The sequence below is a fragment of the Mustela nigripes genome, chromosome 6 (genome assembly GCF_022355385.1).
Source record: "Mustela nigripes isolate SB6536 chromosome 6, MUSNIG.SB6536, whole genome shotgun sequence".
Classification (NCBI taxonomy): Eukaryota; Metazoa; Chordata; class Mammalia; order Carnivora; family Mustelidae; genus Mustela; species Mustela nigripes.
Window position 1 is genome coordinate 105,863,140 of NC_081562.1, and position 22,601 is coordinate 105,885,740.

The 22,601-nt window shown below is 47.3% G+C and overlaps 2 protein-coding genes and 1 pseudogene across 2 annotated transcripts in view; 1 reads left to right on the forward strand and 2 right to left on the reverse strand.

The window, feature by feature from the left end:
- Positions 1–22,601, forward strand: part of WNT5B (Wnt family member 5B) — a 108,138-nt gene that overhangs the window by 44,148 nt on the left and 41,389 nt on the right. The gene's annotated exons all lie outside the window — the stretch shown is intronic.
- FBXL14 (F-box and leucine rich repeat protein 14) lies at positions 15,944–18,099 on the reverse strand. The gene has a single exon (XM_059403892.1). It carries the CDS (start codon positions 17,812–17,814, stop codon positions 16,612–16,614), a length of 1,203 nt encoding a protein of 400 aa, XP_059259875.1. The 5' UTR covers positions 17,815–18,099; the 3' UTR covers positions 15,944–16,611.
- LOC132020193 (RNA transcription, translation and transport factor protein-like) lies at positions 18,070–21,904 on the reverse strand (annotated as a pseudogene).

Sequence of the window (22,601 nt, forward strand, 5' to 3'; positions counted from 1 at the left end):
ATTATTACAGAATGGTATGCATGTTTGGGGGGTGCCTGGTTCAGCCAGTAGAGCATGTGACTCTTGATCTCTGGTTGTGAGTTCAAGCCCCACATCGGGCATGGAGATTCTCTTAAAAAAAAAAAGAAACTTTTTAAAAAGATTGTTTCTTTATTTATTTGAGAGAAAGAGACCACAAGAAGGAGGGAGAGGTAGAGGGAGAAGCAGACTCCCTGCCAAGCAGGGAGCCTGAGGCAGGACCCTGGGATCATGACCCAAGCCGACAGGAGCTGCTTAACTGACTGAGCCACCCAGGCACCTGCCCTCCCCAAAATAAACTTTTTAAAATAAAAATAATAAGAGGGGTGCCTGAGTGGCTCAGTCGGTTGAGTGTCCGTCTCTTGATTTTGGCTTAGATCATAATCTCGGGGTTCAGGCCCTGGGATGGGCTCTGCCCTCAGTGGGGACTCTGCTTAGGATTCTCTTGCCCTCTCCCTCTGTCCTTCTCCCCGCTCATGCTCTCACTCTCTCTCAAATAAATAAATAAATATTAAAATAATAAATAAATAAATGGATAAATAAATAAGGGCACCTGGGTGGCTCAGTCAGTTAAGCATCTGCTTCTCCCTCTCCCTCTGCCTGTTGTTCCCCCTCCTTGTGTTTGTGCACTCGCTCTCTCTGTGTCAAATAAATAAATGAAATTTAAAAAAAAATTATAAGTAAATAAATAAAGTGGTCTACAGGTTGGGCAGGAACTCTGGACTTCCTCCCTTCACGGCATTTCCTGGAGAGAAGGTCCCATCCTAAGAGGGCAGCTCAAGGGAATGTCCCCTTGCTTGCAGAGCCCGCAGGCGTGTGTTTGTGTCCACACTGAGGTGCACATGACAGACTGCATGCAAAGCCTCCACACAGCCCAACAGGTTTTTTCTGTTTACATTTAACTAGCTCTGAACAGCAGGAGGAAACCTTAAATATTTCCTTTCTTCTCACAAACCCTTTTTCTAATAAAACAAAATTACTGGAGATGAAGCAGAGAATAATTCAAATAGTCATTTAAATCAAGGACCTGGTTTGGCTGGGCCTCCCTTGGAGACTTTTTAGCTTGTGCTAATAAAGGCCAGGCAGGCTTAGCTGACCTGAGCAGAAGGTCAGGGGGCAGTCCCAGAGACTAGGGGGGAGAGGGGGCCAGTGGAGGCCACTGGGGCTCCTGTAGCCCCTCACTCAGTATTTTTGTCCCAGGGAAATCAAGTTGAAACTGACATGGAGGGCCGCTTCCAGGAGGTTGGGGCAGAGACCGGGAGGAGAGCGGTTCCAGCGGGGACGGGGACCAGGCAGTCACTCTCTGGGGAGGCTGGAAAGAATTCGGTGTCGTCTGTCCACAAACCTCAGTTCAGCCTCCTTATCTGCCACTGCCTGGTTCTTCCTGCACTGAGAACTCTTAGAGCAGCAACCCCCAACTTTCTTTCTTCCTTTCTATTTTTTTTTCTTTTTCTCTTTCCTAAAACACACATGAGGCACACTCCCATGGGCATATCCAGATTACAGGCTGCGGCCCAGATAAATCAGGCTGTGGGTTGGGAGCAGTTCCCAGTGAAACTACACTTCTTCCTCTCCCACTCAGGAAAGCAGACCTCCGTACAAGCGGGTGTAAGACGTGACTCTGTATCCTGAGGCCTGGGTGCGGGATGCTGGCCAGTAGTAGCTGCCAGATAAATATTTACTAAGTGAAAGATAGCCTTGAATCCACACTAATTTGTATTTTTTGAGAAGTCATTCATAAATTCTAGCATTTTAACGATTAGTTAGCAATTAATCCCCATAAACCAGGAGGATCTCGTGATTGTGATCGACTGTTACATGGGTTGGTCAGAAGGAATATTTGTTAGCATTTTTATAGGCTCTTAAAGACGTTTTAGCTCTGTAACTGATAAAGCCACGCACCAGCCTTATCAGTCCTGCCACTTGTCTGTCAGCACTATGTAGATAAACTCGTAATAGTTCCCAGAGAGGAACTTTTTAAGAGATTCTTAAGCAGGAGACCAGGGAAGAGATATTCTTAATATTGCCTGATTACTGTAGACCCTTTGCGGGCTTAAGGTATGCTGGCAAAAGGTTAAGTTCAAGGTCTTACACAAATCAAGGATAAGATTCTCTATCAGATCCAAATTTGGGGCATTTGTCACCTTGCTGGGGTTGGCAACTCTGAAAGCCAGAGTTGGATCCAGAAGGATGTGGCCCACTCTGTCCCCGGGGACATCTCAAGGGAGGGAAACAGCATCCGACGAGGGACTGAAGGGAGACTTGTCCGAATGTGTCTATTCCGGATGACTTTTTTAAATAAGGATTTTCTGTGATAAGGATTGATGTATCCCTTTAAAGAACAGCCTTAACTAGGAGACATGCTTTAGTAAAAAATAGTACTTAAAACTGCGGTTCAGAGATTGTCTCTACGAGTCTGGATGATTCTGGGGAGTTCCACAGAGTTCCACCGGAGTTCCGGTGGGGGTGCCGGAGCAGGCGAGCAGGGCAGGCAGGGGAAGCCAGAGTCAGGAGCGCAGCCATCCCAGGCTGGGACGTGGTGGCTGAGTCGAGATTGTAGGGAGCTGGCTGAGCCAGATGGTAAGTGTGCCCATAATAATGGAAAATGAGCAAAGAGGGAGAATTTCAGAAATATGAAGCAATAAAACACAGGTAGCTGAGCAGGAGTCAGGTGTCAACCTAGGAACGTGAGAGAAGAAGCGAGGGAAGACACTGAAGAGAAGGAAGCCTCCCTTCCTCCCTGTAGGTTACCCTGCCTGGAACCATCAGGGGAATATGGCCTTTCTTCTCCATGGATTCAAGGGCACATCCCAGCGATTTTAGGAATGCCAGCTAGACATGAACTCTGGACTGATAACATTTCAACCTCAAGATGTCATTTCCTTCTCTCTTTAGGCCTTCAACAAAATTTTCTTTTCCTTAATTTGAAAGCCCATACTTGGTACTTCTTAACTCTAATCTTGTATTTTGGGTGGAAAATTAAGAAAGTTGGTCTTAGGTTGTACACCTTTCTGACCGAATGAGAGTGTGAAAGATGTTCACATCCCAATGGACTAAAATCTTCAGCCACCCTGAAAAATCTGAGATACATTGTCATTATTGTTGTATCGAACTGTTGTTTTCAAATTGCTATTTTACTATTACCCAAACTGGTTTTGATAGGAAGAACAACTTCTAAAACGACTGATACTTTGTTGGATACAGGACATTAAAAGAATGGAGAAGTATAAGAATAATGATGACTATTAAACTAACATTGGGGCGCCTGGGTGGCTCAGTAGGTTAAACATCTGGCTCTTGATTTCAGCTCAGGTCATGATCTCAGGATCGTAGGATCGAGCCCCACGTCAGGCTCTGCGCAGGGCATAGAGCCTGCTTAAATTTCTCTCTGTCACTCCCCCCTCCCTCTCTCAAATAAATAAATAAAAATAAAACAAAATAAAATAATGCTGTAAGCCAAGGAAAGAAGCAAACAGGCATTCTGGGTAATGATTCAGCAAGTGTATCTGGGAGAGGAAGATTTGGAACAACTCTCCCTGTCAGGTGCACTTAGCTCATGGTTTGCTCCTTATTTAAGGAGCCAGGTCCCCTTTAGATCTTTAGAGCTAGTCCACTGTCCCTGCCAGTGCCCTTGAATGTATCACTTCACTTTGCTAAACAAGTTCATCTTCATCTAAAGTAGGCTGAAGATTATTTACTGCCAGAGAAAGCTGTCACAACATTTTGATATCCAACAGAAGTGATTCAGCAAGCCTGTCTGTCATTATTTGGGGAAAGGACCCCAGAGGGGCCACCCTTACTTACTGTCATTAGGGAAACTGTATGGCCCCCTCCTCCTGCAACGTCCACGAAAAGAAGTGTGACGGCCAACGCAGAATATGACGATGGTGTTAGTAGGAAGCAGTAAGTGTAATGTATTCAGTGTAATACTTGTGCTTTTATCCATCTGGTTCTCACTGCTTTAGGGTTTTTCTGCGGGAAAACTGAAAAATCAGTAAGGCAAAATAAATCGACAAGGCATTTATACTGACCAAAACAGACCAGAGTTGGGTTTTCGGGGGTTTGTTTGGATTTGACCAAAGGTGTTTTAGGGACTTTGAAGGGGACCTGAAAATTGTTACTCGGCCTGGCATTTATTTTGCCATATGTGCTGACTTCTAGCTTTCAGAGCTGAACAGCCTAATCCTTGATCATCCCAGAATGAGTTTAGGAATTCGTAATCATTTCCTTTTTACTGGGTATTTGCATACATCACTAACCAGCTCGGTTGAGAAGGATGAGCAGTCCCTCTGTGCTGAAACAGAATGAGGAGAATTTAGGGCCAAACTGAAACGTCTATTTATCAATTATAAGTGAGCATTTATGGATAGATGACAATATGCAGAGAAGACAAACCTCCTTCCAGAGTGCACATTTTCAAATAGGCTACTCAGAATGGCTAGGGTTTTTTATATTTTTATCCACGGTTTGCATTAGGGCTCTGTGCTGAGGGGAAGGGTCAATGTATATAAATAAGAAGGATATCTCGCAAGATTGGGAACATGACCTCTTGCCCTCCAAAGCCTGGGAAGCCCTAGTGAATGCTCCCAGTCTTAGCAGTGTATGGACACGGTGTGAACTCTCCCCTCTGCATACAGAGTGGGGGTTAGAGGTTAATGAATGAGTGCTCTCCTCGCACACGAGATCCTGTTCGATGGTGGCTTTATAAAGAAGGGCTTAAATGGGGTCAGAATAGGACCTGCATATTGCTTCCAAACTCTCTAAATCTTTTTGAAGTGATGGCGCTCAGAGATGACACCCTTCCACCAGGGAAGGGAGACGTGAGGCTCTCGTGCTTAGGGAATTGGACGCAGCTACTGGTTCCATATGTCTAAAAGCAGGACCAAATGGAAAACAAAGCCGGGGAGGGGGGAATCCTTGCTGCCCCCTATTCTTCTCTAGTAATCCCTTAAAAAATAATTGCAGACCCAAACCTCTGGCCTCCAGCACATTTTCCACTTGATTAGAGACCTTTGTGAGGTAGGGAAAGGGACCTGCAGCCTTGTACATTGTGCTGAGGCCTGAAATGTCCAGCTGGGATTTTTTTCCATCAAAAGGGGATTTTAGTAAAACCATTATCAGGGGCTTAAGAAGAAAAGCTGTTGAGCTGCAAGCGAGGGGGTAGATTAGCATTAGCAGGCTTGTTTTGGGCAACTGGTGGAAGGGTGGGAAGGTGTTTGCAGCCCTGCACACAGTGCTGTGGTTTCTCTGCAAGTTCCTGGCAGGTGCAGAGGCAGGAATGGGCACAGGAGTGGGAGCTCCAGGGCTTGGGAATGGTTCATGGTTGGGGAGGGGGGCGCTGCCCCTATGGGGCATCAAGTGCAAGGCACCCCAAATCCCCCAAATCCAGGAGGATTGCAAGAGAATGCAGGACACCTGCCGGATGGTGTGTCAGAGGCCCGGAGCCATGCTTCATTTGAGGCCATGTACATCCATGTCACCCCCCCGCCCCATCACCATGCTCTGTGTACCTCTGCTCTGTCAGAGCTCGAAGAACTGGGTCGTGGCTGTTCTGGATTAGCCTGGATGTCTGTGTGGACACCTTTACTTTTGTGGGGCCGAGACTAATGAGATGTTAGGAAAGCAGCAGCCGTGGCTGCCCTGTGAGTAGGGGAGTGGCCAGGCTGTGTGGGCCGGCAAGCTCTGCCCTGGGAGCCCACTATGGGCAGGTTTCAGGGTTCTCTAAAGGCATCTTCTGGGGATCTCTAGAGCTGTGGGCTACACCTTCTTTGCCAAAATGAAGTCCAGAAGCCTGAGTGGAGTGGAGCTGGTGGGCAGTGGAGCCAACTGCTACCTCAAGGGCCTGTGTGAAGGATGTCACCCCCAGCGGCCCTGGATGCTTTCTCTGTCTTCCTGGCTGCACTGTTTTCCTGGCTTCTTTTCCCTGTGCAACCAGGATGGTGACTGGAACATGCTGTTCATCCTGCCTGCCCGGAGCATACAGTGGGAGCATACATATAGCAGGAGCATGCAGTGGGAGCATACAGTGGGAGCATGCATATAGCAGGAGTATACCTACAGCGGGAGCATAAATACAGCAGGAGCATACAGCAGGAGCATTCATATAGAGAGAGCATACAGCAGGAGCATAACTACAGTGGTAACATACATATAGCGGGAGCATACATATAGCGGGAGTATACAGCAGGAGCATGCAGGGGGAGCATACCGCTGGAGCATGCATATAGCGGGAGCATACAGCAAGAGCATACATACAGCGGGAGCATACATTAGTGGGAGCATACAGCAGGCGCATAGAGCAGGAGCATACATCTAGGGAGAGCGTACAGTGGGAGCATACATACAGCAGAAGCAGGCAGGAGCATACACAGTATGACGGGAGCATACAGCTGGAGCGTACACAGCATGGGAGCATACAGTGGGAGCATGCACATAGCGGAACACACAGCAGGATCATACATACAATGGGAGAGTACATATAGTGGGAGCATGCACCGGGAGATGAGAATGGCTGTCAGGGGCAGGGCAGCGAACAGCGACCTGTCTGTCGCAGTTCACCTGAGGCCAATCTGGTGGCCTGTGAGTTGGAAGTTTCATGTCAAGTCAGGCTCCCAACAACGAAAGAAAGGGCGCTTGTCTTCTTGGAGATGTGTGCAGGCTCACGAGAGCTGGTCTCGGAGATGGCCAGTCATTCTTCTACCAACCATCTGTAGGAGCTGCTGGTCCTTAAATAGCTTATGCTTTCCCTCGTAACGTCACCTGCCTCAATTGTTTCTGGCTCCTGGGTCCACCCTGTGTTTTCTCCTCCTCAGCTCCGTGTGGAGTGATCCGGGCTGTCTCTTCTTGCCACTGGACCCCTTTTCCTTACCGGGGGTGCTGTCCCTGAATCTGGACCTGGTGTGGTCACTGACAGTGGCATATTGGAGCTACAATGTCCCTAAAGCTGCCTGGGAAGATTTTCTGCTTTTATAAGACCTTCATGAATGGTCCCAGGAACGGTGATTTGCTTGCTTCCTGGCTGCGCCCTGAGTTCCAGAAGGCTTTCCCTTCTTTTCTCATTCTCTAACCCAGAATGACCTGTCTATTACTGAATGAATAAAGCGGTGCCCCGTCCAGTGACTACAGTTTGGTACAAGTAGCCACGGGGATATCCACCTTCCTCCTCCACACATTTATTCCACGCCTGCGCCAACTGCTCTTCAGATCCCAGGTGTGGATTCCCTGAGGCCAGACTATTGAGCACCAAAAGGGAAGAGCCCCGAGGCCTCGCCTCACCAGCCCTCAGCCTGCCCCTGATTGTGTCATTTTATGGAATCTGGCCAAGTCGACTTAGAAGTCCTTTCCCTTTAATTTCTCTTGCTTTCTCCCAATGTCTTTTCCACAGGAAAAGATATGGGAGCGACCTTACTTCTCTATCATGCTCTTAAACATTTTCTTTTTTTTTTCCCCAAGATTTTTTATTTATTCATTTGAGAGAGAGACACACACACAGAGAGAGCACAAGCAGGGGGAACAGCAGGCAGAGGGAGAAGGAGAAGCAGGCTCCCCACTGAGCTGGGAGCCTGATAGGGGGCTCTATCCCAGGACCTGGAGATCATGACCTGAGGCCAAGGCAGATGCCTAACCATTTGAGCCACCCAGGTGCCCCTACATTTTCAAGTTCATAGACTCCTTTAGATTTTATGAAGATGTCTTCATCTGGGCAATAAAGATTCTCATTCTATAATAAAATAATAAAACTAGGTACTCCTAAAACTTAAAGTTTTGTTTTTCCTGAAAGGTTCTCTAGAATTTTTTATTAGAGATGATATGCTTTCTATTTTTTTGCACTAAAAAAAGCCAGCAGTTTTACTATTGTGGTTAAAATTATCTCTATGTAGGATTGCAAACTTTTACCCCATTTGTTCTCCCAAACTTCCCAAATATGGAAATGTGACAGGATTTGTACAAGATGGTCTTTAAGAGAAATTAGAAATTGATGTTTGATTCCCACAGCCTCCAAAAGCAATGCACCCACTGTGAGCTCAATCAGGGAACCTTTATGAGGTCACACCTGCTACCTTGCTTGGAAAACAAAGTGCTGCGCACCTGGGCTTCTTAAAATAGATTCTCTGATGCTTTAAAATTCGATTTTATCTTTTTGGCAACAGGAGATTCCTCCTTTGTCAACTCTCAGACCCTGGGGAAATTCTCTGGGGCAGGGGAAGGTGGTGTGGGTGGTAACCAGAGGGCATTTGTGTGAGGGGAGGAGGTCTGGGTTCCCCACTGGAAATAACCTCCAATTTGCAGACAATGGTGCCACCTGCTGACAAAACACAGGGCTTGCAGACTTTGGGGAAAAAAATACAGTCCATGCTTCCCCTTTCCGTCTTCCCCATTGGAAAACGAATTTCCATTCCTTTGCATTAACTATATTTTCTTTTGCTGCCGTGTAGTGGATCTTAAAATCATCTTAGTAAGCTCGCAGAAAAGAAAAATACAAGGTTGGACTGCCAGCTAGACCTGATTCGTCATTGTATCACAGTGGGGAGGATTAGTCTTATGCGAGTAGGAAAGGTTTGCTGTTTTGGGGTTTTGTGGGGATGGGAAAGGTCAAGGAACAATCTAGAAGGAGTCAAAATTCATTTTCCACCCCTGCCTTTCAATGAAGTATAGTGTTTGACTTCTCTCTCCTAACTTGCATATACACATTTTTATTCCTTTTTTAAAAGTTTTATTTATTTAAGTAATCCCTACACCCAACATGGGGCTTGAACTCATGACCCTGAGATCAAAAGCTGCATGCTCTTCCAACTGAGCCAGCCAGGCGCCCCTATCTGATTTTATTTCTAAAGTAAGCAGCAATGAGGCTCTTGGCTGCTAAAGCCTGTGTGGTGCTTACTCAAGTGAATTTCTGCAGCTCCTCTTGTGATTCCACTGAAATATAGACCCTTGTGTGTGGGAAAAAGATAGGGCAGCTGTCTTCCTTTGGACCATGCTGTTCTGACTGTCGTCAGTTGACTCCGAGCACAATGGCAGGACATCTGCTCAAGTGCACAGACGGCAGCGAGGGCTGGAAGAGCCAGTCGTCTGTCTGTCCCAGACTCAGAGAATGCGGAGACCTTCCCTGCTTCCTACAACAGCAAGCTGGGAGCTTGATAAAGCTTTGGGGATCAGAGAACCTGGCCATACCATCTTTCCAGATTCCTGAAACTCATTAAATTATGTGCATCTGAAATGATGAAGAAGAGCTAGAAATTGTCACTTTTATTTGTCAATTCCATATTGTTTGCTTAGGACATACCTACTGTCCTTTTATTATTTTATTTTATTTTATTTTAGGTTCACAGCAGTGAGATTTTGAACTATGAAACAAAGGTTTTAAACACTGAAGTAAAAATGGAGGGTACCAATTAGTTATCTTCCATCTGAGAACATTAAGAATCTGAGGAGCTTAACTATTGCGATTCCTCCCTTGTTTTATCCATCTGTCCAGTTTTAGCCTCAGGGGTTTTACTAAAGATTCTAGGAGTCATATAACTAGTTTTTATGGTTCCTCCCTATTTAGAGACCATTTCTCAAAAAGCAAAATGGTAGCAGGAAGCTATTCCTACGCAGATGTGTACATAAAAATGCCAGTTTAGGGTAAGGATTTCCTAAGGAGAAATATTATGGATATTTATAAATATTTTCATATTCTTTTCAGATGAGAACAGTTCTTTCCAAGCCATGCTGCACTATCCCGTGCTATTTTTTAAAAAGTTAATCTGGTCTCAAAGAATGATTTTCCCACAGTCCGATTCCAGGGACTTGAATCCACTCTGAAAGGAGTAGTAATTATTAAACAGACAGCGGCGTGCTGGGCACCCCTCTTCTGGAGTGTGAATTACATAAACTGAGGAGTAACAGACATTAACAGCGTGCCTGATACTCACAAATGAAACCCTTGTACTCTTTCTGGACAAGAGGGATTGGTAACTAAAACATCTGTTAAGTTAAGCCTTTTTACCTTTGAATGGAGAGGAATAGCTGTGGATCCTGCTGCTCGATTCTACTTTAAAAGGACTGGGTGACAGACGGTGGTGGTGCACTGGACACGTGCTAGATCCGTAGCTTTGGGACTAACCTCGAGCACAGACTTAGAGCACACGCATCACTGTTTGTGACAAAGCAGTGCCTGGAAAACTGGTTCGAGTCCTCTGAGGACAACAGGTGACAGGTGTGACACAGCTGGCTACCTCAGTACCCTATAGCCCATTTACCCATTGCTTCTTGAATAACCCTATACATAAAGCTTGTAAGACACATCTAAGTTTGCATAACGTAATGTGTAAGTAGTAGTAACTTTCAGCAGTTGGGTTGTTCTTGTTTTTTTTCTCCCAGTGAAAATGGGCTCTGATTTGGCACCTTTCTGAAGCCAAGGGGTCAGAGTAGTATTTGCAGGGTCTCAGGGAAAGATCAAAGAGCGACCTGCCTGTTTATCCCTCTCTCATGTGGTCTTAAAGTCTGAAGCAGTCCCCGTTCTGATATGCACTCCTCACATCACCGAGGCAAAACCTTTGCAGCCTTGTCAAGCCTCTTTCCCCATTTATAAAATTAAGTGTGCATATCAACCAGATTTGTGACAACAAACATTTTTAAGACAGAAATTGAACACTACGTTATGACAATTCTTCCAGCAGATTGCATTCGTGTCCCTAACATGGTCTTACTGGGGGTTTCTTTGAGGCTGCAGAAGGACCTCATTCTTCTCTTCTTTGTAATGGACACTATTTTCCACCATCCCAAATAAAAGCGAACTTACAAGGATATGTGGCATTTGTCCTTTAAACAATTAAAGTCAAAGAGGAATGAGAGAATAAAAACTTAAGTTTTTTTTAAGAAAATGACGTGCATTTTTCTGGGTTAATAAACAGCAAGCAGAGGAATTCCACTTCTATTTTGTTTTATTTGCAGGGCTGCTTAGCATAGCCCACGCTATTGCTGCACAGTTAAGATCTCAAGCTTACTTTCTTTCGCACCTTAACTGGAAGACTTGACTTTACATGGTACTGAATGTTCTGGGCTGGTACAGGCCACTCCACCCAGCAAAGTCAGAGCAATCCCTGGAAAAGAGGAAAAGACTGAAACTGATCATTGGTGAACATTTAAATGTACTCATTGTCCAGAAAGGATTCGCTTTCTCTCCAAGCCCTGAGAGTACCTGCTCTTATTCTGGCTGTGCACTTACCTTTGCTGGGTTCTCAATTATTAATAGCTGGCAGTGATGCGTGTCTCATCTGTTTGATACCATTCACTTTGCAAGAGAGTTTAACTTCTACATCATGTTGGAACAAAAATGAGAGACGCGGCCTAAGCATAGGCCTGCATCTGGACATAGCTTTCCAGCGTCTGGTCCTGTGCTCCGTGTTAGTTCATCAGAAACCCTCACCCCTGCCTCCCCACGGGTTCCGAGGGGCACAACATTCAGGTGTTGCCCTCTACTAAGTGGCCTGAGTGACCTGAAAAGGGAGTGAAGTGAGCTGCAGGGAAGAGCAGGGCAACAGAGAGGGCGATGGCCACGGGACTGACTGGAGCCTCCCTCTCTCCAGCAGGGCAGCAGAGAGCAGAGGCCAGGCCTTCTACCCCCTTGCAGGGGAATGGCAAGGGACAGTTGTCAGATGCTGCTTGAAGCCTCGGTTTTGTTTTACAAATGCGATCTTTTAATCAAGAGGTTCTTGTTCTTTGGAAACAGGGCGGTCCTGGGGACCATTACCTTTTCCCCTTTGAGAACTCGAGTTCACATTTCCTAAGTCAGAAGTGAAAAAGGGTTTGCTTATTTCAAGACCAGCTTCTCTCTAGTAAGCACGGCAGGAAAGCACCAGGGTTTAGTGGGGAGGCCATGCTTCAATTTACATATCAAGTGTCCTTTTCTCAGTGAAAGTCCTTACCTTTAAAGGAAGCTCCAATAAAAAGAAACATTTGCTTTTCTCAGGTCTTTGTTGCTGATATGAATCATGAAAGAGTATGATCAATTTGAATTTTTTTTTTTTAGATTTTATTTATTTGACAGAGAGAGCGATCACAAGTAGGCAAAGAGGCAGACAGAGAGAGGAGGAAGCAGGCTCCCTGCTGAGCAGAGAGCTCGATGCGAGGCTTGATCCCAGGACCCTGAGATCATGACCTGAGCCGAAGGCAGAGTCTTTAACCCACTGAGCCACCCAGGCGCCCCAATTTGAATTTTCTTAACTATTTAAAGACTCTGTAAGTTAGGCAAGCATCCCTATTCCTGTTGCCAAATGTGGGGTGAATGGGGCGCCCCCCCCCCACCCTTAGGACTGGGGAATCTGGCTGGAGGGAGTCCACAGCGGCGAGGATCACAGGGCACCGCCCAGCATTGCTACCTGGAGGCCTGCTGTGGCTCTTAAGGGACTGCAGAAACGGAACCCCACCGTTGCCTTTAAAGTCCAGACAGACTTTAAGGGCTACTGCCCTCAGAAATGTACATGGAGCCCTGTCCCCACCACCACCCAGGCGGTTTCCATGAGGTTTATTACTTCTACGTGATGAAGTTTATAACAAGTTCCCATTTTGGTTTTTCACTTCTGAAGTGCAGCCAGTACCTGAATGAGGTTTTTTCTGCTATTCTAAAAGCTGCCCTGAAGTGCCTTTTAACTTTTGTAGCACCTGCAAAATATTATCAAGTCCTTTTCTTTAGTGCTTTTATTTTTTTTTTTTAAAGATTTTATTTATTTATTTGACAGAGAGAAATCACAAGTAGGCAGAGAGCCAGGCAGAGAGAGAGAGAGAGGAGGAAGCAGGCTCCCTGCCGAGCAGAGAGCCCGATGCGGGACTCGATCCCAGGACCCTGAGATCATGACCTGAGCCGAAGGCAGCGGCTTAACCCACTGAGCCACCCAGGCGCCCTCTTTAGTGCTTTTAGTCTTTAAAAACATTTCCTTCCATTCCAGTAGATACGGTGGAGATAGGATCCACCCAAATTCCCTTTAAGGATGGCCCTGTGGCCTGCGCTTGTCCACATGGTGATCAAACAGCCACCACTCACTTCTGTGAGGTCACCTTACTGAACTCAAGGTAGGGTCAGTAACTGAACCATCGCAGAGTACAGAAGGGAGGTGGCCTTGGGAGCTGGCCCTGGTGTAAGTCCTGGTCTCCCTCCGTTAGTGGCTGAGGGACTTCAGACGGTTACTACGTATCTGGAAATCAGGATACCTGTTTCAACAGGCTGCTTTGAGGACTGAAAGGAGAAATTTACAGGTACCATGCAAAGCATTCCCCAGGTTCTCAACACACACTCCTTTCTTTCCATCCACAAAGGTTGAGAGATAAACAGTTAACCTTGGCTGATGAAAGTAAATGGTTTATTCATCATTTCCAGAGACACTCCAGATATATTCATAAGTATACCCAGTTTAGGCTGAGGACAGTAGGCCCGTGATCTTCACTTTCAAACATTAATTTACCGACCTTTAGTCAAACTTATCTCAGCCTTTCAAGTAAAAACAAAAACAAAAACAAAAACAAAACAAAAAACAACCAAATAGGAAAGTGTTAAAGCCTTCCCGGTAGTTGGTAGGATTATTTTGTGTATTAAAATGAAGAATGTGAGCACAGAGTCGAAGACTTAGGAGGTGCTCAAATTTTTATTGACCGAATCCATAGTCATGCAGTCTTTTGGAGGAAGAAAAACAGTCCGAGAACTCACAGCTTGTGGAAGCTTAATGCGGTATAGTGCCAAATGCTAAATTAGAAAGCTGACCCTAATTCCAGGTCCCGACTTCTTACTAGGGTTCACATTTTTTTTTTTTTCAGGCAGTAAGCACTGTAACCTAAGAGGGAAGAAAGAGATCCACACCTTCCCCAAAGAAAAGGAAGATGGATCTAGTGTCAGGCTCAATTAGACCCAATTGTGATGGCTCTCCAAAAAGGAACAATGCCGCTTTTGTGATATGCTCAAGCAGAAAGCTTGGAAATTTTACAAAACAATCTCACCCCGAGAGAAACGTGGGTTCTAGCTCTCTTCCTGGAAAGAGATGTCTTTGCAGGCAAGTTTTATACCGCTCTTATTAGTCCTTGCTGGGATCTGTATTTGTTTGTTTAAAAATAATCTCAGAAACAGCTAAGAAAGACCTATGTGAAACGAGGAATGTGAATTACTCCACTGTTGGAGTATTTATGCCCTGCCACTTCCGCAGCCTGGTCACAGGGGTGTTGATTATTTAGTTATTGTCTACCAGAGGGAACCCTTTGCTAGAATTGTTGGTATTCATTTCTCCGCCCCGAATTCAGCCTCAGAGCCCTCACCACAGTGGATCTGAGTGGCGAGCTTCGGCGCTGTGAGTGCTTAAAATGCAAATGTGCAAGAACTCCTGGCCAACCTCCCCATCCCCCAGGAAAGTGCTTAAATGCAGCGGGGCCTGGAGGAGAATGTTAAAAAGAGGGGCTGAACTGCCTTCCTCCTCTCCACCAGGACCCTCACTCACACTGTGAGATTCAGCATGCATGACTGAGCAAGTGAGCGGGCAGGCAAGGACAGCGCTCTTTTAACTTTTCTGAACAATGGCTTCAGCTCCCTCCACCCTTCACATCCTCCCCACACCCACTCAGAGTGGAAAGAAACCCGTCCTTTCTTCCCCACTTCCACATCTCTGGACCCATTTTTCAACAGGACCCCTGGATCTCATTTCCACCCTGGGGAAATTGTGACTCTTAACAGATCGAGTTTTTTGGTTTGTTTTTTTTTTTTAAGTTCCATTTTCTTCCGTTTCTTTCAATTTCCATGTTGTTGACAGTTTAAAGCCGAAAATTATATAAATCTCCAGTCCAGTCACATTTCTAGCAACAAAACATTTAGAGGTCAGTAGTAAACCTTATACAGAATAAATTTGTAACCATGAGCTTACTCACAGCACATAGGATGCACTGAACTCTACCTTATTTCCTCCTAGAGTACAGACAGCACCTCCTACTTTGGCAAGTACCCAAACACACACTGCCTTCAAAATAATTCACAGATACAAGGTTTTTTGTTTTTGTTTTGTTTTTTTTTTCCAAAACATACTTCATATTTCCTCTTTTATTATATAAATATCAGTTTAACCTTTTACTGTAAGAATATAAACGTTTTAAGAGGATCTTTGTTATTATTTATACAAATTCACAAAAAGTACAATTAATTGATAAAGGTCTCTGGGTTTCTTTAACTCCATGGTCTCGCATGTTGCTGTGGAGGATTCTAAAAAAATAAACAAACGAACAAAAACTCCCAACAAAAATATACATCCTACTCAAAAGCGATTTTTTTTTTTAAAGCCACAAGTCCCAACCCCCACCAAAATAAAGAAAGTCATCTATTCCTCCATTTAGAAACAGATTGTTGTAAAACCCACGAACTCCCGTTTTATTAACAGAGATAAGACATGAGTTTCAGTCTCCTCCCCTTCACGTTAGAGCCCCAGGGGCTCCGCAGGCCAACTCTGCTCCTCCGCTTCCAACAGGAAGCCTCACCGTGTGACCTTTTTGTGGGGAAACTTGGAAGAGGGTGAGGGTAGGGCAGAATTTGCATATATAATAATCATTTTCAAGACACAATCTGCATCTCAAACGAACAAACAAACAAAAGTTTGACTCTCATTTCTTCCACACATTTGTGCTATAAATTAAGTCAAGATTTATGAACACCGTTGGGCCCTCAAAATCCCAATGGGCAGGGAGAAAAAACGATAGCCAGAATGTGGAAGCGGGATACATTGGATGGATGGGGTTTGGGAAGAAGCCAAAACAAAAAAGACGTACAAACCCAATGGGCATCTTTCCAGTCTAGGCACAAAAATGTTTCAGTCTCAAAATATCTCTCTTGTAGAATTCCAGGGCTTCAGAGAAAAAAGTAAACTAAAACGAGGTAGCCAGACATATATATATGTATATATATATAATTTATATATATATAATATATAGACTATATTCAGCAGAAAAAAAAGGACAGTGATTTCAAATTTCTTCAAAAAACAAAAACACGAAAAAGAAAGACAATTAAGAGGAAATGAGCGTGAATAGCAGAGTACTGTAGAAGTGATGAGAAGAGCCTGGGATTAGTTACAAAGTGGAAGGAAGAAGGGTGAAAAGGCCGTGGTAGTTGGGTTTGCTCTTTATACATTTCAAAATAAAAACCAGATCACAGTATTCAAATGAAAGCTTAAGTGAAGGCAGACATTTTCCTCAACTCCCCAGGGTCTTAAGGACTAGTCACTCCCCACCCCCTCCCCCGTTTCCAAATGCAAAGCAGTGGGGATACAGTAGCTCAAACAGTCCTCCATCCCCCTGCAGAGAGGAGTGGGTGGGTAAGTAGCTGAATCCGTCCCTTCATCGTCAGGGGAAACAAGAGGGGAGGAAGATAGGGGTAGCAGAGGAACCCCAGATGCAATGGGAATGGGCGTGTAGTGGGCCGAGGTGCCGGAGGAGGGAGAAAATGAGCCTGAGGCTTCGTGTCCCTGCCCCCATCTCTTCCGCTGCAATGATCTCTGTGTAAGTGTGCATGTCGAGTGAGGGGGGCGGGGGCGTGGTGGTGACCCGAGGATAAACAGGGCGGGACAGGGGGAGCAGGTGCCGCCGCCCTCACCTGACCTTCTCACTGTCCGTCATCTGCCAGAGTCCCAGGTTGAGTACCTTGAGGCAGGGCAGCTGCGTGATGCGCTCCAGGCCGCGCTTGGTGATCCGGGTACAGCCATACAGGTCTATGCCGGTGAGCTGGCTCAGGTGCTCCGCGATCAGCTCTAGGCCCTTGTCTGTGATGCGCACACACTGTCCGATGTTGAGCGTGCGCAGCCCGTGCATCTGCCGCACCATGCGGTTGATGCCATCATCGCTGATGTGGCAGGAGCAGAGGGACAGGGACTTGAGGCCGTCCAAGCCCTGGGCTATGTAAGCCAGGCTCTGGTCCCCCACCTTGTCACAGAAGGACACATCCAGCCCTGAGAGGCGCAGGCTGCCCATGGCCAGATGCATGATGCCCGTGTCGCTGATGTTATCGCAGGAGCGCAGGTTAAGGCTGCGGAGGCTGCCCATGTGCGACAGGTGCAGGAGGCCCGCGTCCGAGATGCCCCCGCAGAAGCTGAGGTTGAGAAGCCTCAGGCCCGTCAGCCCCCGGGAGATGTGCTTTAGAGAAAGGTCGGTGAGCTTCTGGCAGTCCTGCAGCGTGAGCTGCTCCAGGCCCAGGCAGCCCTCGGCAGCGCTGCGCGTCATGCCGGCCAGGTGCCCGATGCCCACGTCCGAGAGGTGGCGGCAGCTGCGGAGATTAAGGCTCTTGAGGCGCTGCAGGCCCCAGGCGATGAGCAGAAGGCCGGTGTTGGTGATGTTGCTGCAACCCCCTAGCTCCAGCACCTCCAAGCCCTTGAGGTACTGGGCTATGCGGCCCAGGCTGCTGTCGGTGATCTGCTTGCAGAGGCTCAGGTTGAGGGCACGCAGGGAGCCGATCTCCTGCACAAACGCGTGGCCCAGCCCGTTGTCAGTGAGGTTGTAGCAGCCGCTTAGGTTGAGACTCTCGATGTTGGCCATGCCCTGGATCACGTAGCTGAGGCTGCGGCGGAGGCTCAGGATCTGCACACGGCGGATACCCCGGGCCTGCAGGCTGGGGAACAGCGACGGGTTGGCCCGGCGCAGGTGCAGCTTGGCCTCCACCCCCCGCCACACCGACTTGTGGTAGGCGGCGTCCCGCCAGGCCGTGCACACCTGCGCCGCGCGCCCCTTATCCCGGACGTCCAGGTAGCCGAAGATCATGGCCAGCAGCTCGGGGAACAAGCACGAGATGTGGGTCTCCATCTTCCTCCTCCCCCCTCCGCGGCGCCGGGGGGGAGGAGGCGCGGGCCCCGCCGCTCCTGTCCCGAGAGGCGACAAGAGCGGTTCGCCCCAGCCGCTGCCGCCGCCGCCGCCTCGGGCCCAACGGACGGCCCCTCCCCGCCTTCCGGCTCCGGCCGCCGCCGCCGCTCCTCCTCCTGGTCCGTCCGTCCTTCCTTCCTTCCTGCCGGCTTCGCCTCCCTTCCCTTCCCTCCCCCCGCCCCGGGCTCCGCTCGGTCCTCACATCCCGGGCGGGGAAGGCGCCCTCTCACTCACTCCCGAGCCCGGCCGGGCCGCCGCCTCCGCCGCCTCCGCCGCCTCGGGTCTAACCACGCCGCGCTCGGGCCGCGCCGCTCCGCCCGCTCCGCTGCCGCTCCCACGCCCCCTGCCGCATCCTCTGCCTCCTGCTACTGCCGCCGCCGGCCGCCGCTGCTGCTGCTCCGGGCCGGCGGGCCGGCCGGGGGGCCCCGGGGGCTGCGAGCACGGGCTCCGGGCGCCGAGGAGGCTTCCTGCTGCCTTTGTCTCTCGCCCGCTTTTCAAACCTCCCAGCCCGGGCCGCCCGCACTCCGCCGCCCAGGCGGGGGGACCTGGAGGCCAATCCGGGCCACCGGGCGCACGTTCCTTCTCCCCCCGCCGTCCGCGGCCAGTTGGGAGCTGCCGGCCCGGGCACGGAGGACGCCGCGGCCGGCGCGGCCGGAGCGCGGCTCGGCGCCGGGCCCGGGGCGAGCAGGCGGGCCGGGCGTTTGGTAGAGTCCGGGCCGGACCCCTCTGCCCGACTGCTCCTTCGCGCGTCCCCTCCCGCCGCGCTCCCCCCCGCGCGCGCCCGCGCAATGGTACGAGCCTGCGCTGCCGGAACTGTCGGAGCCGTTACCCTGGAAACCGAGTTCTTCCTAGTCTGGGCGCCCCGATTTTTAACCCTGTAAGCGCCATCTGAGAGCAGCTGTCAGCCAGGCTCTTCCCCACCCTTCTCCTTTTCACCCCGTAGCCCGCTGTTGAGCCATTCCCTTTCTGGGCCACGCCCCAACCCCGTTCCTTCTCTTTTTCTTGGTTGCTGACGTCTGAGCAGTCTTTTCCCAGAGTTTACCCCTACCATTCCTGACCCTTCCTTTACACCCTTCTCCCTTTATTATCCCGGCAAGACCCTCCTCCCAGTGGTAGTACTCAATAATCATCACTCCAATTCTCCTTCCTTTTTTTTTTTTTTTTTTTTTTTTTTACTGTTCCTAATGCTCCTTAACACGTCCCTGTTATCACACCCCCAGTCCTCCCCAACGGGGCTGCTTCCTACGATCCCTTTCTCTCCGGTCTTGTGCCTCAAATTACGGAGAAACTCGGCTTCATTCATCACTACCTTAGCTTAACAGTGACACTCCTCAGCCCTCAACCCATTCCTGCTCCCTTCTAGCATCTTCTAGTTGTTTCCAGACATCAATGCGGTACGTTATACATCAAAACTTCCCTCCACTTCCGCACTTTGTTGCTGAACTGTGGACTGACGGGAGCGCCACGATGCCCTCGCATCGTGTCAGCTTTCTTTGCGCTTAGAAGGGAGCAGCCGTCCCTAAGCCTTTGCTTTATGGTCTTTTTCCTTCTCACCAGCTTCTTGGACTATAAATTGTATAGACAGTTGTACTGAGAGTATATTTGTATCTACTAACGCAGAGATACTTTTAAAATAAAATACAGCGACTATTGGACTTGGTTTAAGAGGCTGCAAGCACATGTCTGTCGGTTTATAAACTGGGTTTTATGGAACCAGGGCAGTGCTCTCTTTTAGAATGTGGCTCCTGGGTCTTAAATGCCCACACAGACGATGGGATTTCAGCGTTTCCTTTTAATTATACCCAAACCAAGAATCTTCAGATCAGAGAAAATTACCCTCTGTACTCTTAATGAACTCACGGCTCCATACAACATGACGCAGGACAATCTGATGTATTTATCAGAAAAGGAAACTGGTTTTATTGATTCTTTGAGGACCCAAACAAGATTTTGAATAGGTTCCCTATTTGGTATGTGAGATTAACTTTTGGCCGCCTCTCTTTGCTCAAGAGAGCAACATTAGACCAAGTATCTACAGATTCACTAATAAGCACACACCCACCCACCTCTCCTGTTCCTAAATCAGGAAATGCAGAAGCAAAAATTCTTACAAGTTTCCTACTTCACCCACATTACACATGGTGTGAGGCCCATAGATTTTTATAAACTTTCTGAAATGATAGACTGTACTGTTAGTCACCTAGATGCCTCGGATGTGCTGTGGCAATAAGATGTCACAATTCGGGCCATACCTGAGCTAATACTCTTCTCCTAGAGTGTTTCCCACCTTGTATTTTTCTCAGTCACTGATGCCTGAACTTTTACCTTAAACTCTACATGAAAGTCACTTTTTGTTGTTGTTGTTTTTCTGAGAATGTAGAGGTGTTTGTACTGATGTCAAAGTATGAATCCCTTAATCCTACTGAACACAAAGTGCCAGACCACACATGGGGCCGGGGGAGTGTGTTTGTAGGGGGAGCATGACCTGAAGAAAAGGAGCTTAGTGGTTTTCCTCCTCTAGACAGACCATTGTTCTCAAGTCTGAGAGAGGTGCCTCATTCAGTGGTGCCTGGAGCACTTTCTCTAGAAGCTGGCCACTTGATTCTAGTTCTAGCAAAACGTTTTCCTGAGTGGAACTCTGGAATTTTATTAATATGGAGGCTTTTGTTTAAGACATTCAAACATTTCAAGGATTTTCAGTAATATGATTGTTTTCACATTGATTAAATAGGAAAGTAAACATTAAAAGGCATCTCAGGATATGAACATCAGTGGATAAAAAGAGGTGTGGCATCACAGGAGGCCTGTGTTGTTACATGGTGACTTTGTACAGCTTTGAGAAAATGTGTCCCTTTTTTGGCTCTCAGTTTCCTCATGTGACACAAGGGCAGTTTGACTGGATAATCTTCAGGGACCTTTCCAGTAGTAACACTCTAGGAGACCATGAGTCTAGATTATTCCTGCTGTCTTCTCAACCCTGGAAGGTATGGATTGTTCCTAAGGCAGTTCAGAGATTATTTTCACATGCAGTAGTTTCTTGGGGATTTTGGTTTAGGTTCAGATTTGGGGCACAAAAATTCATGGAGGGTGTCATGGAGCAGAGACCCTTATAACCTGAAGAAGATGGATACCGATGTAGAAAATCCTGTGGATAACCATTTTTTTCCCTCACCTTCCTGAATTTTATTGAAGAAAAAGCAGTGATGGTAAATCAGTAGAATGTGGACGATTTTCTGGCAGTCTTCCCTCGAAAATGTGACACTGGATTTCCAGACACATGTCAGAGCATACATGGTTCCCAATTTACTAACTGGGTGAGAAGCTGAAATCCTAAAGTGTCCCCCAGTCTGTGGTCTGGCTATGGATCTGCAGTAATTGCCTGATCGGCTACTGTGGCTTCACGAAGTTTTGTCTGTAGCTCTCCAACCTCTTCTATGTGCAGCAATCACAGAATTGGAGCAGTTTCATTAAGAACTGCATTTCCTGTGTCAAAACCAAGAGTATGTTTGTCTAAAGCAACGGGAAAGCCCTCTTTTGTTTGATTTGCTGTAGCAACTGCATCCAGAACCAAAATGCGAATTGCCTTAAGCATTACCAGGTAGCCATCCTGACGGGGAATCTTCAGAAGGTTACCCAAGGCCATTACAGCAACCTTAAAGTCAGGATTATTTACATCCAAATGGATCAATGCCTCTACACCACTGGCATTTTTTGTATTATCAAGTCCCAAGTCCTTGTGTGTTTCAGCATTATCTCCAGACTCAAGTCCTACAGCTAAACCAAGAACCCGGTCAATTGTTTCTTGCCCATCTTGAATCTTGAAAGGACAGTTAACGTCTCTGAGATATTTTTCAAAGAACTTGGGCCAGTCACTACTGTGGATATTTCTTCAATTACCTCCGCCTTCAATCTTGTACTGTCTGATTTTCTGGTCTTCGAGCCAAACAATCAAGTTTCTAAATTCTGGTTCATCTTCGTGGTTGAAGCCAGCAGGGTTGTGGTAGTTGAGGGCCATAAGCTTGCCTTGGAACATGGTCCCTGCTTCTTGCTCTAGTTCCCTGGGCTTCTCCTGGGAGTGGGGGAGGCAAGAAGGAGCAGGCAGTTCAAGTACATATTTTAAGGACTTGTTGAGATTTTTGTATATTATTTAACAAGTTGCAACCAGAAAGAAGTTTTTTCTGAATGAGCTTCTGTAAAGAAGCAGAAATGATAGCCTTGTATAGGAAGTCTCTCCAAAACTTTACCAAGAATTTTTAAGGGACAAGATTTGCAAATAGGGTGTGTTTTTCACCTGGGTGAGGCCTGGGAAAATTGAGAGGCCCAACCCAAATATCAAGCTTACTTAAGGGTGTGTATACTTCCTCATTCAGAGAGGGAAGATCTGGCAGGAAAGATCAGAAGACATCTGTAGCTTTTTAAACTCATTCAAAAAAAACAGAGATCCAAAACTAATGACCTAGAGTCTTGCTGGTAGTCTTTTATTAGATCAAAGGAGTTAAAATATTTCTGTGTGTGTGTGTGTTTTAAGATTTATTTATTTATTTATTTGAGCAAGAGAGAGTGTGTGCAAGCAGGAAGAGGGGCAGAGGAGGAGGGAGAGAAGCAAACGTCCTGTGAGTGGTGAGCCTGACTTGGAGCTTGATCCCAGGACCCGGAGATCATGATCTGAGCTGAAATCAAGTCAGTCCTTTAACTGACTGAGCCACCACAGCACTCCTGGTGTGTGTTTT